Source organism: Cheilinus undulatus, linkage group 22 (genome assembly GCF_018320785.1).
Source record: "Cheilinus undulatus linkage group 22, ASM1832078v1, whole genome shotgun sequence".
Taxonomy (NCBI): Eukaryota; Metazoa; Chordata; class Actinopteri; order Labriformes; family Labridae; genus Cheilinus; species Cheilinus undulatus.
This window is the reverse complement of record NC_054886.1, coordinates 16,987,798-17,000,407: the sequence shown is the minus strand read 5'-3', so window position 1 is coordinate 17,000,407 and position 12,610 is coordinate 16,987,798. Positions and strand designations below refer to the sequence as shown.

At 40.3% G+C, this 12,610-nt stretch overlaps 1 protein-coding gene across 3 annotated transcripts in view; it reads left to right on the top strand.

Annotated features, from left to right (window-relative positions):
• LOC121504752 (regulator of G-protein signaling 12-like) overlaps positions 1–8,550 on the top strand; it is a 61,103-nt gene extending 52,553 nt beyond the window's left edge. Inside the window, exon 18 of one of the 3 annotated variants that reach the window (XM_041779810.1) lies at positions 7,377–8,550. In XM_041779810.1, coding sequence (XP_041635744.1) covers positions 7,377–7,645 — 269 coding nt within the window. In that variant the 3' untranslated portion in view covers positions 7,646–8,550. The remainder of the gene's footprint in view (positions 1–7,376) is intronic. The other 2 variants (XM_041779812.1, XM_041779811.1) reach the window with 2 other exon arrangements.
• Positions 8,551–12,610: the final 4,060 nt, after the last annotated feature.

Below are 12,610 nucleotides of genomic sequence, written 5' to 3'. Positions count from 1 at the left end.
AAAGAGCAATTCAACAATGTCAATGTCAAAAAGCTCTTTTTATTCTTACACAACTCTGAGTCACTAAATGGTGTCAGCTGCTATTGCAGCAATTTGAGTAATCGTGAAAGTAATTAGTCATGGGGTGGACAAGTGCTCCTCAATGCTGATGACATTGTTGAATCGCCCGTCATTCTTTATCAGGGTCGTTCACTCCCTCTCGAGATGCCTGTTGTAGATAATCACTGCCAATAAACTGTACCTGTGATTGAGTAGATCTAATAAATCGTAGAATTTGAAATCACTCTCGTCTGTCTTTTTACACGTTTGTGAGCTCTCCCGCCTCCTCCTCCGCATGCCTTCCTCGCCCTCCCTTTTGCTCCGTCTCATTTTGTCTTGTGGCTTCTTCCTCTCGCCCGCTCCCACTCATTTTTGTGTACTTTTCTGTGTGCGCTCGTTTGCAGGGTGTCGCTGTGTGTGCTTTCTCTGTTCTTGTCGTTGTGAAATCTCGTTAAGCATTGCTCGGTCTACCTGCTGCTTGGTTTATTTGATAGGGGTCACTGCTGTGTAGCTTTGGCGTGGCATTGTGTTTGTCTTTAAACTTTTGGACGCTAGATCATTATCACTGCCTGCAGATTGATTTTATTTCCTTTCCCCCCGCCTTTGTCACACTCCTGCTTCCCTGCTATTCTGAGATTTAAATGCAAGAATCAAGTGGGGAATTGATTTGTAATGGTGGTGGATTTTCTTTCAGTTGAAAGCCAAGAGCTTCCTGTGTTCTGACATCCAATTAGGCACATTTTCATCCTTGCTGGAAAGGGAAAATCCCAGGGAAGCTTCTTTGAAACTCCACAGAAAACGAAGAAGATGATCACAGTAAGATCTCCACCTTCAAAGCCCTTTTTCCAGAAGAGGCGCACCTTTTATAAACAACGAGTCTTTATGTGTAAGGTGATATGTACACAAGATGATGAGGAGGAATCGAAGCCTTTCAGCTCCTCTGCAGACTCGCTCCTCTTTTTTTTCCCTCCTGGTTGCTAAGTGCATCTTCCCACCATCGGGCACCATGGTAACCTTATCCACGAGTTGACTGAGCTACAGATAGAAACTGTCACTATTGGTTTTCATCTATCTTCCAGCCTGTTTCACTCTCGTTAAAATGGATTAACAGCTATGGTGGATGCATTTTCAACACTAGCAGCAGCCAGTACTCTCACTTTTAGACAAGTTTTTACATTTAAATGCATTTGGAAAGACTTGATATGCTTTCAAGACAAACATCCGTCGAACAAGTCAGCGCCTATTAGTCCAGACAAGCTGGCAGCATTTCAGTAGCAATTATCCTCTTTTTCAGTCAATCACCTTGATTGCAGGCGTCCTCTTTTTTCTGGATCACTATTGGAATGACGCCCTCTGCTGTTTCAGGGGAATAGATAGGAATGCATCTCTGATACAGAGCCTTGAATAATAAAGAGCATTACAAGGAGGAAATAAAGTCCAGCTGCTTATTCATCTGTATACAAGGAGCTTTTAAAAATTATTTGTGAAGGCAAAAACATTAGTTCATGCATTTAAGGGTTGGACTAAAATTCCTGCATGGACCAGACATAATTGTTTTATTACATTTCTTTACACCTTGAACTAAAGCATCAGCTCTAAAGCAGTGATAGAGTTTCCATAATAAGATATCTGTTTTATCCTACCTGATTGGTGCTTATAGTGTTTAAATATGTTAATTAAACAATTTTCTTTTACGGGACAGAAACCACTGTTTTTTTCCCACAGCAACTCCTTAATCTTGGCTGCAATCACTTCAAAATCTAGGGTCTGGAGGCTGACTTGATAGGGATTAAAGCATCCACTAGGGGGCGACATTATACAGTGTAACTCTATTCACACGCCTCTGATATGAACCCAGTGTTTTGAACTTTAAATCTCATAATTCATGCCTTTTCATGAAGGCAAAAAAATGAAAAATGAGCAAGAATTTTAGATCTATACCAAGTTAATGTTGAGAGTGTTTCTTTTTCCTCTGCAGTCAGGGTCAGGAAAGTTCAGGCCCATACGGAGAGGATTAAGGGATTCCTCTGAGTAAATTGGACATCTACCCGATGGCGAGGCTATCTTAAAAAGTGCTCCGTAATGACTCCCTTTCAGCAGATCACCAGAGGGAACATATGGCTCTGCTTGCCTTCAGGCTCATTTTCACTCCCTCCCTCCTCCTCCTCTCATCTCTTGTGTCAGCTCTCAAAGCTGGCAGCCGCTGACCCCGGGCCAGCCTTATCATCCATGTGGCCGTCAGAGACACAGATCTTTGGCAGACAGCCTCACCGAGGACTGTAGCTGGGCCTTTTCCAGTCTGGCTGATATGTGTCAGCTACCGACTGATGCTGTGCTGAGTGGCGGGCGTTAAACGGTGGTGTCAAGACATCTTCTTGCACGTCACACACGAACCAGCAGCTTGAAAACCTAAAACACAAATAATAACCTACAGGACAACATACATATTCACACAAACACACATACTAGATCCATGTCAGCCTGTTTGTGTGCCATTTATTTAAGAAATGGTCTGTTTTTTTTAGCAATACTGGTGCTAAGAGTGGCTCTGTGGTTACAGTTAGACTCCTCTAAGTATCTGTAACACCTTGGATTGCCCTCTGACAAACTGGCAACCAGCTACATTGTTCAGGCTTTTGCTTCCTGTTGGACTGGAACCAGCCTTTAAGGGTACCTGATTCTTACCAGTAGTAAGTGGTTATGGAGTGCTGGTTCCTGAGCTTTTAGGCTTTCCAAAGCTGAAATCATTCATCTATTGACAGAAAACATTGAAGTCTGCACCAATTATGGCAAAAGTGGAGTCCACCCTTTAAAAAGTTTATCGTTGATTCTGTCTCTCATGAACAATGTGCATAAAAGCAGAGTGCATCCACAATACAGAGCTTATCTCACTCCCATGTTTGACTTTTTTTGATGGCAAAGACAACTTTTTAACCTTCATTTCACGGGTACTCTATTATTTCACAATATGTGCCACTTTTTAACAGCTTTTCCCCCCTCACTTTGAGTAATTCATCCACGAAAGCAAAACATTGGCTTACTGTTTAGTAAATACATCCTGTGGAGTGCCGTTTTTAATGAACAGCCTTCAGTTCCTACTCTCTTCTCGATCTGGAAATGCCTAGAGGAGCCACAGCATTACAGGGCAGGCAGGGTCTTGCAAACGGTGGCAGAAAATAATCGTGGTCCATCAGAAGGAAGCCGCACAAAACATTAGTGAGATTCATCAACAGTGGGGCAGCTTCTAGTGGCAATTCCCTCCAAATTTTATAGCAGTCTGTCCCCTAACAACTCTTTACATAACATGGCGGTGCTGTCATGACAAGAAGACAAGAAAAAATAAATTAAACAACAGCAGGAAAAATTCAGTGAAATTAACAAAAATCCATATTTTCATATATTCAACCTATTGTGGCTTTAACATATTGTTATTTACTGTTAGGTAAATTTATTTATTAATTAACTTGCCCTGATTTAATGTTTTTGAAAAATGTCAATTTTGCTGTCTATATTTTAACATGTTTGCACCGTGCATTAATAGGGAAAATTTCCCACTTTTGCATTGTTTACAAATAGCAAAGGATTTGGATAAGTTAGATCTTTAGTCCAAGTTCTGAAATTTTGATGGGCAACGAACACAAGGCAAAGGATGGTTCTGCTTTCAATTTTTATTATTATTATAATTTTTTTGTTTTGTTTTGTTTTTTTTTTTTTTTTTTTTACAACTACGGTGCTTTTTTTAGATCATACCCTACTTCGAAGTGTATAAAATTGCCAAATTTTATTTGACATTTTTTTACACATTCTACTTCATAGAACAACAGATAACTTTGCTAAAGAGAGCATTTTAAAATACTTTCATTTAATATGTAAACTTTGGGGCATTTTAAATTAATTTAACCCAAACAGTTTCCAAGACTGGGAATTGATTCCACAACTGGTGCGTTAAGGACTACATCCTCTATATGTGGGTATCTGCTCAACCAACTGAGCTAAACCAATGGCCACACTTTTTAAAAAGAAATTCACAACTACTCCTTTGCTTTTAAGAGCTAGCCGGAGACCCCTTGGTTGGAATCTTAATCCCCAATGTGGGAAACCTCGATAGAAAGGAGAATCAATAAATCAATTAAAGCCTGAAGCACTTTAAAAAAGTCATCAGTCTGAGTCATGTTGTCACTCTGCATCAGTACATCACATCCTGGAAAAACTTCTTTGTAACTGAACATGCCTTTATTGCTAATCACTGCGGCACATCTTCAGACTTAAGGTGTGTGGTTGAAGTCTTCCTGCCGTGGATACTGTGGGTGTCTAAAAGGTCAGCTGTGGGAGCTCACAGGCTGTGTTTACATCTGAGCTGAATCACAGTCAGCCAAGTAAGGAGAGAGAGTGTTGAAGTGCTGCATTTGAGTCACTCTGGCCTCTGTGTTTAGAGTCTGTGGGGCCTCAGGGTTCACATGAAAAGTCGAGATTGTATCGGTCGTCATAACCTCAAGATAAGTAGAATACTAAGTGTATTAATGTTTGTCATTTGATGAAATAATTCACACAGACTTATTCTGTCTTTTGCTGTATTTGGTAAGCAGGTCATAGCTGAAGCAGCAGCGTCATCAAGTGCATCTTGGCAACAGCTGTCCAAATTATACGACTATAAAATTGTCAGATTATGCAAACATATGAAGCTGGTGTGCTCATTTGGCTTTAAATGTATAATCGTTTACACAGCATGCAACACATGTTTGTCTTATTAGGACATTTGAAATCTCATGTAGTCAATCTAAGCATCTGGCTGTCATGCAGAAGTGGAGTCATCACTCAGTTGCCTGCAGGGCCAGATGTGTCACACAGAGGGAGCAAACATAGAGTATGATTGGGGCTATATGTTGTGACATGCTCATTTAAAGGCACAGTCACTAATATTTTCATTAATGCAATGGTCTGTGTGATCACTGGATTATGAGATGTGTAGTAGTTCTTAAAGAAGAAGGCAAAACTTCCAATATCTGATTTCTTTTCTACGTTGCTGCTGTGGTTATGTGGTATCTGTCTGCATCTTAAATGAGTAACCATAGCAACAGGGGCAGAATCTGGTTCCAATTACCCTTAAATGCATCTGGTGGAAAAGTTCACCTCAACTCACAGCAGTAATAAGAAGCAAAGATTAAATGTAAGCTTTTTAGAGACTAAGAGAAGTTTGTCAGTTTGTATGTAAGATGTTTGTTGGAGTTGTGAACAACATTCCCATATATAGATGGGTACAACACCGACAGGCGGCTAAGTTATTGTCTTTTATTCTTGTGGAAAAATGACCATGAAATAGCTTTATATAATCTCAAATGAATGGGCTATGCAGTGGCATCCTACCTATGCACCTGTACATAGTGTCCTTTATTCCTGCAGACACCTCTACATTAACCTTACATAAGAATGGGCCATTACAATAGGGAAGTGTAAAGAAAGAGACTATATGGAGCTCTACCACCAAAGAAAAAGGCACCCTGCCCCTGCAGCTTCAACTCTTGGCTTTGCCTAATTTACGCCATGTGTAGTTACCATGTTTAGTTTTGGGCTGCACAGTTGTGAAGGGGTAAGCACTGACATCACGGCAAGAAAGTTCCTGGTTTGAATCTCCATCAGACATGTCATGGTTATCCAAATCTTCATCAAGGGGGCAAATGGACTTGATTGAGGTTTTGAGGACATTTCGACTCCAAAAGGCTTCACCAGTTCTAATGTGACTGAGGCCAAAATTAGCTTCTGTGAACATCCACATGCTAATGATCTGGGTGGTCACCTGAGAGTCGTTGGCAGTTGTTGGCCCAGTTTCACCAGAGGGCTTGTCCTCCTGGGACTCTTCTAATGTGCCAGGGCTACAGGATGTAAGGTCTGTGATCCTCCTTGAGGCATTCGGATTGCTGTCAGAAGGAATCCAGGGTTGAATTGTATATTTTGGATTAGGAGTGTCTTGGTCTGTTTTTTTTTTTTCTTAGCTTTACATAGATGGCTTCCTTAACACCTCTCAAACCAGCGATCTCTGGCTAGTATCCTAACCCTGCTGTCCTCAAAGGTGTGTCCTTTAGATGTACGTGACCATCCGAGTCCTGACCAGATGAGTTGGCTCTTCTGTATGGGCCATACATCTGTTTTGTTTTCTGATGTAAAAGAAGGGATGAGTATCGAAAACCAGTACAGACATGGTACTGGTACCACCATAACACATCAAACCCATCACTACTAAAAATCCTTGCATTCCTCAGAACATTTGATGGCATACACCACATGACTTTTTTGTGTCTGGCTGTGTTTTGTGTCACAGCCCAGAACATGCTCTTTAAGCTAACTGGTGACTCTAAATTGCCTGTAGATGTGTGTGTGTGCACGATGGTTGTTTGCCTCTGTATATCATCAATGTGATCGCCTAGCAACCAGATGGATTTTTTTGGTAATTCTGCATAAGAGGGGACTGCAGAAGTCCAGTTGGGAGAAGGTCAATGAATGTATGACTTTTCTCAGGTCAGCAGGGGGCAGAATGGATTTCATTTTGAAAATTGTTCTGATATGACTGGTGCAGGACTTGATGACTGGCCTGACATGTTGTTCAAGGGTTAGATCTGAAAACTTACTCCTGATTTTCTTGCTGTAGCTGTGAAATTTGAAGACAATGGACCAAGGGAACTTTCAATCTGTTTGACGTGAGCTTGGATAGTTGCACAAGATGATTTCTGGTTTTAAGTCATATTATTATAAAACAAACCTAATATCTGTCTTTGAGACAGTTCAGACTTTTTTGATCACCAAGTCTCAGCAGGAGGTGCACCTGAGTGTCAGCATAGAAAAGTAAAGGGAGCTCATTACAATGAATGAATCACCTAGTAATATGGGAGATTAGAAGATGAGTGGTTAGCTATGGTGACTTCAAAGGTTCTGTCTAAAAGATAGAAATAAAACCAACAAAGTGTAGTGCCCCATAAAAATATGACACAAAAATGCCTCAGGGCTACTTGGCCATCAATGTGACATCAACAAACAATCAGTGTTGTAAAGTCGCCATTACCAATTCTGCATCAAGCAGCCAGAAAAAGATACTTTTCTAAAGGCTGTTGAGACCCAAACAGTGCTTAGCTTTGTTTTTTTAAGTGGCTAAAACCTTAACTGTAATGTTAAAAATATTCTTGCTCATTTATTTTTAAAGGTAATGTGTTGCTGTTTTTTTACATTTCTGTAAAATGGCGCCCTCTAGTGGCCAAAAACATTGCAGCTTTAAATGTTGACTGATACTGACACCGAAATTTGGGCTGTAAATAATAAATTTTAATCTTTGCCTCCATCTTCCTCAGGCACTGAAGGAAAAACTGACCCGAGCTCCACCGCCACTGCACAGACGGCTCAGGACGTGATGGACGTGGAGGGGGTACACCTGGAGGAGGGAACACAGGAGACTTCTCAGGGAGAGGACTCTGAGCTCAGCCTGAGCTTCCAGGGCTACGTGGCGGAGCTGCGGCAGTGCCAGAGCAAGATGAGGATTGCCCAGATGCCGCAAAATGGCCGCAACCCACCTGAGGCGACGGACTGTCAGACGGACCTTTTCAAGGCCACAGTTGTTTAAAGGGGACCGCCCCACTGCTGCACTTTGAAAGCCCTAGGCACCGTCTTTAGAGAGATTGAGTCACACCATGGGCTGCTTGTACAAAGCTGTTAAGTTACACTCCAAAACAGATCGATATTATGGTGATAGATATTGTATATTTGTTACGATTTATGGCGTCTTATTGTTGATTTCTAGTATTGGTTGTAATTTGGGACAGTGATGTTTTTGTTATTGTATAGTTTAATAATGAGGTGCAGAGCAACTCTATCAGAAGCCATGTAAGGCCGAGGAAAACCACGGAAGGAACTTTTTTGGTACCAGTTTCAAATTAAGCGATCAATAACAACAGTTTATGACCTGTTTGTAGTTGTTTTGTTCTGTTCAAGTTAATATTTGGTAAAACCTCTTAGTACAGGAGAAGAAACTGACAAATAGATATTCCTTAGATTACAACCAAGTAACACTTAGGGGGCGCACTCACACCAGACCCAGGTCCCTGCACCAAGAAGCCGATCTGATTTGGGCATTACGATACCAAGTGACTGCACTTCAGACACGCGTCCAATGATGGCCTGATAGCAGAACTCACTACAAACAATAAATCATCTCTGCAGCTCTCTTACTGCTGCTGCTTATGATCCCTATGTGCTCAAATGAATGGGGGCGATATTTGCTGCAAGCTAAGAAGCTAGCAGTGCCTCTTTAACAGCTTTTCGCCCTCATTTTCTTGTAAACTTTTAAAGGACTACTGATACATATCAAATACATCTTTTTGAATTGTGTTTAATTGAAATGACAACTCAGTTGAAGATGGCACGTTATACAAGAGTTGTGCCAAACCATTTTTGGTAGTATCACAACTATTTTCTCTCAATTTGTGGCTGTGCGTTGGTCTGAAACTCCACCACTGATGATTTTTCTGGCTTTTTGCCTTTATTGTAGCATTAATTTTGACAGCTATTTCCAATAAAGTCATAGTTTTTAGAGTAAAATTTTCATTAGTTTCAGTCACATTTTAGTCATTTTTAGCATAGTTCATGTAGTTTTAGTCGACAAAAACTCAAAAACATTTTAGTTATGTTTTAGTCATTATAAAGAAAAAAACACTTTTCTCTTCAAACTAGCATAAAAAGCCAAGCTGTGAAATTAGTTTAACTGTAAAACACTCATAAATAATGCACTTTCTGCTAATGTTTTGACCAGTTATACCCACAGTGGTGAAATATCATAGATTTCGAATGCCCAACAGTCCAGCACTAACATTTGAGTCTTATTCACTTTTCTTGACAAAAGCTAAACTTATTATTTGTCCAAGTTTTTCTATCAAAGGTTTATTTTTAGCTAGTCTTAGTCTCACTTTCCTATAGAAGAACGAACGAACGAAGAATGCTGACTAACATATTTAGTCATATTTTTAGTCGTTGAAGTATACACTGATTTACTGGACAGAACAGACTAAGAGAGACAGAATTAATGTGGAGTAAGAGTGTGGGATGCAATGGACCAAACACCGCCAGAATCTGGACTGAAACCTGGGACCAGAGCGTGGAGGACTGTAGCAGCTGAGCTAAACCAGCACCAGTAGTAATGACAGTACTATCAATAGACGGTACATGATAAGCATGTTGTGCTTCTGCATGTGCAACCGTCCTGTGATGAAATCCTTCCCTCCATTCGTGCCAGTGGCAAAGAAGTGCACTGTGTTTGAGTGCAGTGTCAACAAACTGGGGGTGTGTGAGTGCACCCTGAGTTTGACAGAAAATATTATCCTATTAAATAATCAACCCCGACGAAGACTGAAAGCTGTAGAAAACATACTATATTAAATATCAGCCACAACTAATTTGCTGGTAATGAAACTGACTGAAATTAGTAGTGTTGTCTCTTCATGACCTACAAAAGCAAACAAGACTATAATGTATAGGGGGAAACAGACTTTTCTATTGTAGTTTTTAAGTGTTTGTAACCACTACCATGGGGGTAGGTACTGAATGATTTAAAGCACTCAGTAGGAACCGGTTTATGTTTTACGTTCCAGATATTCACTATGGGTGATACGGTATGTTTGATTTTCAAAGAGAGCACTGTGAGATTTTTTTTCTGGAAGAAATCAAGAAAAATCAGCAAAGAGATGAAATATATGGCTTTATTCACATCGGGGTGCCAAATCAGACAACAGAAAGTTCTTCACAGGAGCTTTAAATTATAAAGATTCTACATAGAAAGCTTTCCCTGCAAGTCTTCTGCAAAAGTAGCCCATGACTTTGCAAAAAGTCAAATGTCAGTTTCTTGCCTCATTACAAAGTGGCACCTGCTTTTGTTTGACTATATGCTTAATAGGTCTGTGTTTTTAGGATCAAAAGGGAGTCAATGAAACTTTTCTTGGATATTTAATGATTTTCTGTTTACATCTTCTTCCTGTGTTTTTCAGATCAGCCATGATGGTACCTCTATTGTCTGTACTTCATGCTTCTGTGGTTTTGAGGTTGTCCACATGTTGAATGATTAAAAAGCTTTGATGGCTGCTTCCAGAAATGCTGTCTCTTTTGTATGTTGCGTGTGATTAAGTATGATAATCACAACAGGAGGGAAATCCTCACCAGTCCTTTGTTTAAAAACACCTGAAATACCTCTTTGTCTTGGTTTATGACCCAAGTTTTACATAAGCAGTGAAGTCTCCCTCTTGTCATATTTGGCCAGTTACCCATGTTTGCTCTCTTAAGTCAATAATTAACGGTTTGGTTGTCTTAGTTGAACAATTTCTTGTTTTAAGACACACTCCCTTCACCCTGGGATTTGCACGTAATCTAGACGTGCCGTTTAGTTGTCAGGCCTCATCTTTTAAGCTCAGCATCTGGAGGGAGATTATTACAACTGGTGAAAATTAGAGGTTAGATTATGGGACTAGGGAGTTTGTCTTGACAGAGCATGTCACTGCTGGAATGTTTACAACACACGAGGTCTATAGATGGTTAGTTGGGCTCTTCACTTTCTTTGCTTCCTTCATCTAAAGGTCCTGTCATTATTGAATTCTTCATTAAAGCAGTAATTTATTCCGGATCCTTGATACTAATGCACATTTGAACTTCTCTAACCTTTAAAAAAATTTACTTACTGTATTTGCTGTCTAGACTGCTTCGACTTCTATAAGAGCCACTTTATCTCTTTTTTGAAAATTGCTCACACTTCACCTTCATTAAACAAAAATGCAATACATAAACAGCGCTTAATGTTTGCAGAAACTGTGGTTTCTTCAGCCCAATCTGCTAACGACCCAACATCTAAATGGCAACACTAAGACATATTGGAGTTATTTGTTATTTTCTTACCATTTATTTGCAAAAACTCTCCTTCCATTCCAAAACTGGTTAAAATGTTGTTAGTTAAATGTAGTATTGTAAAATTATCTGAACACAACTAATGCTTCATGTGGTTTCCCCAAATTCAACTGAAAATGCAATTTACAATGATTTCTCCAGTCTCAAAGTTATTCACCCCTGCTATGGCAGGTAACTTTAGTACTTAGTAGAGCATCCTTTTACTTCTATGACCTGCTGAAAACGAGGTGCATAGCCAGACACCACCTTCTGGCAGCATTCCTGAGGAATCTTAGCCCATTCCTCATGTCCAATGGCCTCCAGTTAAGTTATATTCTCTGCATGCTGCAATTGCCTTCTTCAAATCCCACCAGAGATTTTCTATGGGGTTCAAGTCAGCAGCTGTAATGGCCATTGTAGAATCTTCCAGGACTTCTCCTGCAACCAAGCCTTGGTGGAATTCGAGGTATGCTTGGGATCATTTTCCTGTTGGAAGGTCCACTGACATTCAAGCTTCAATTTCCTCAGGGTCCTCCTAGGACTTCCTGATACTTCAATGAATCCATCTTGCCTTCTACATGCTGCACGTTCCCAGTGCCAGAGGATGCAAAACAGCCCCAGAGCATGACCGAGCCCCCACCATGCTTGACTGTGGGCAGTGTTCTTTCTTATTGATATGATTTTGAGCATGTTGGAGCTGCCTTTTCTTTTGCTGTTGGGTCAGTAGTGGTGTATCTTGGAGTTCTGGCATGGAAAAGGTCTATGTTCAGTACGCGCCTTACAGCACTCACTGAAACCTCAGTCTCTGTTGCCACTAAGTTTTGCCAGAGGTCTTTTGCAGTCAATCAAGGGTTTTTCTTCTCAGATATCTGGTTGCAGCCATTCATAGCTTCATTTATCTGCCCCGTCCAGGTTAGTGTAACCACGGTAACTGTGACTTTGAACTTGTGAACTATGCTTCCAATCGTGTCCCTAGGAACATTCTGTGTCTTTGCTATCTTTCTGTATCCTGTTCCTTGTTGTGAAGAGAAATGATCTCTCTCTCTTTTTGGACCACTGTTTTGACTCTGCAATATTTCTAACATGCAGTCAAACATGACACTCAACAAACCCCTCACAGTTCAGGTATTTCATGTGTTCTAGCTCAAGCAAACCTGGTGCAACTAATGAAGCTCTTGATTAAATGCATCTGCTGTGCTTGCAACAACACTGGTTTTGCATATTTGAGCTGTGAGAGATTCTGTTCAGGGGTTGAAAAATTTTGAGACTGGGTTGCATTTTCAATTGGATTTGGAGATAACACTTGAAGCATTTGTTTTGTTGTATGGCCTATTTTTGCCTCTGTTGACCCATTATTGCCACCATTTTTCACTACTTTTTGCGCCCGTTTTAACATTTCACTATGTGTTAAACCCATTCTTTCCAGTTTGCCAATTTCTGCCACTTTCTGCCTATTTTTCTGCCACAGTTAACCAATTTTTGCCAGTTTAAACAAATTTTTCTCACCCTTTTCATCCATTTGTGCAACTTCGAACCCATTCCTGCCACTTTTTAATCCAATTTCACCACCTTTCCTGTCAACTTCTTTTTTGCCGCTTTCAATCAATTTCTTCTACTTTAAAATCCCATTTCCCCATCCTTTCTGCCATTTTTAAACCCCCTTTTC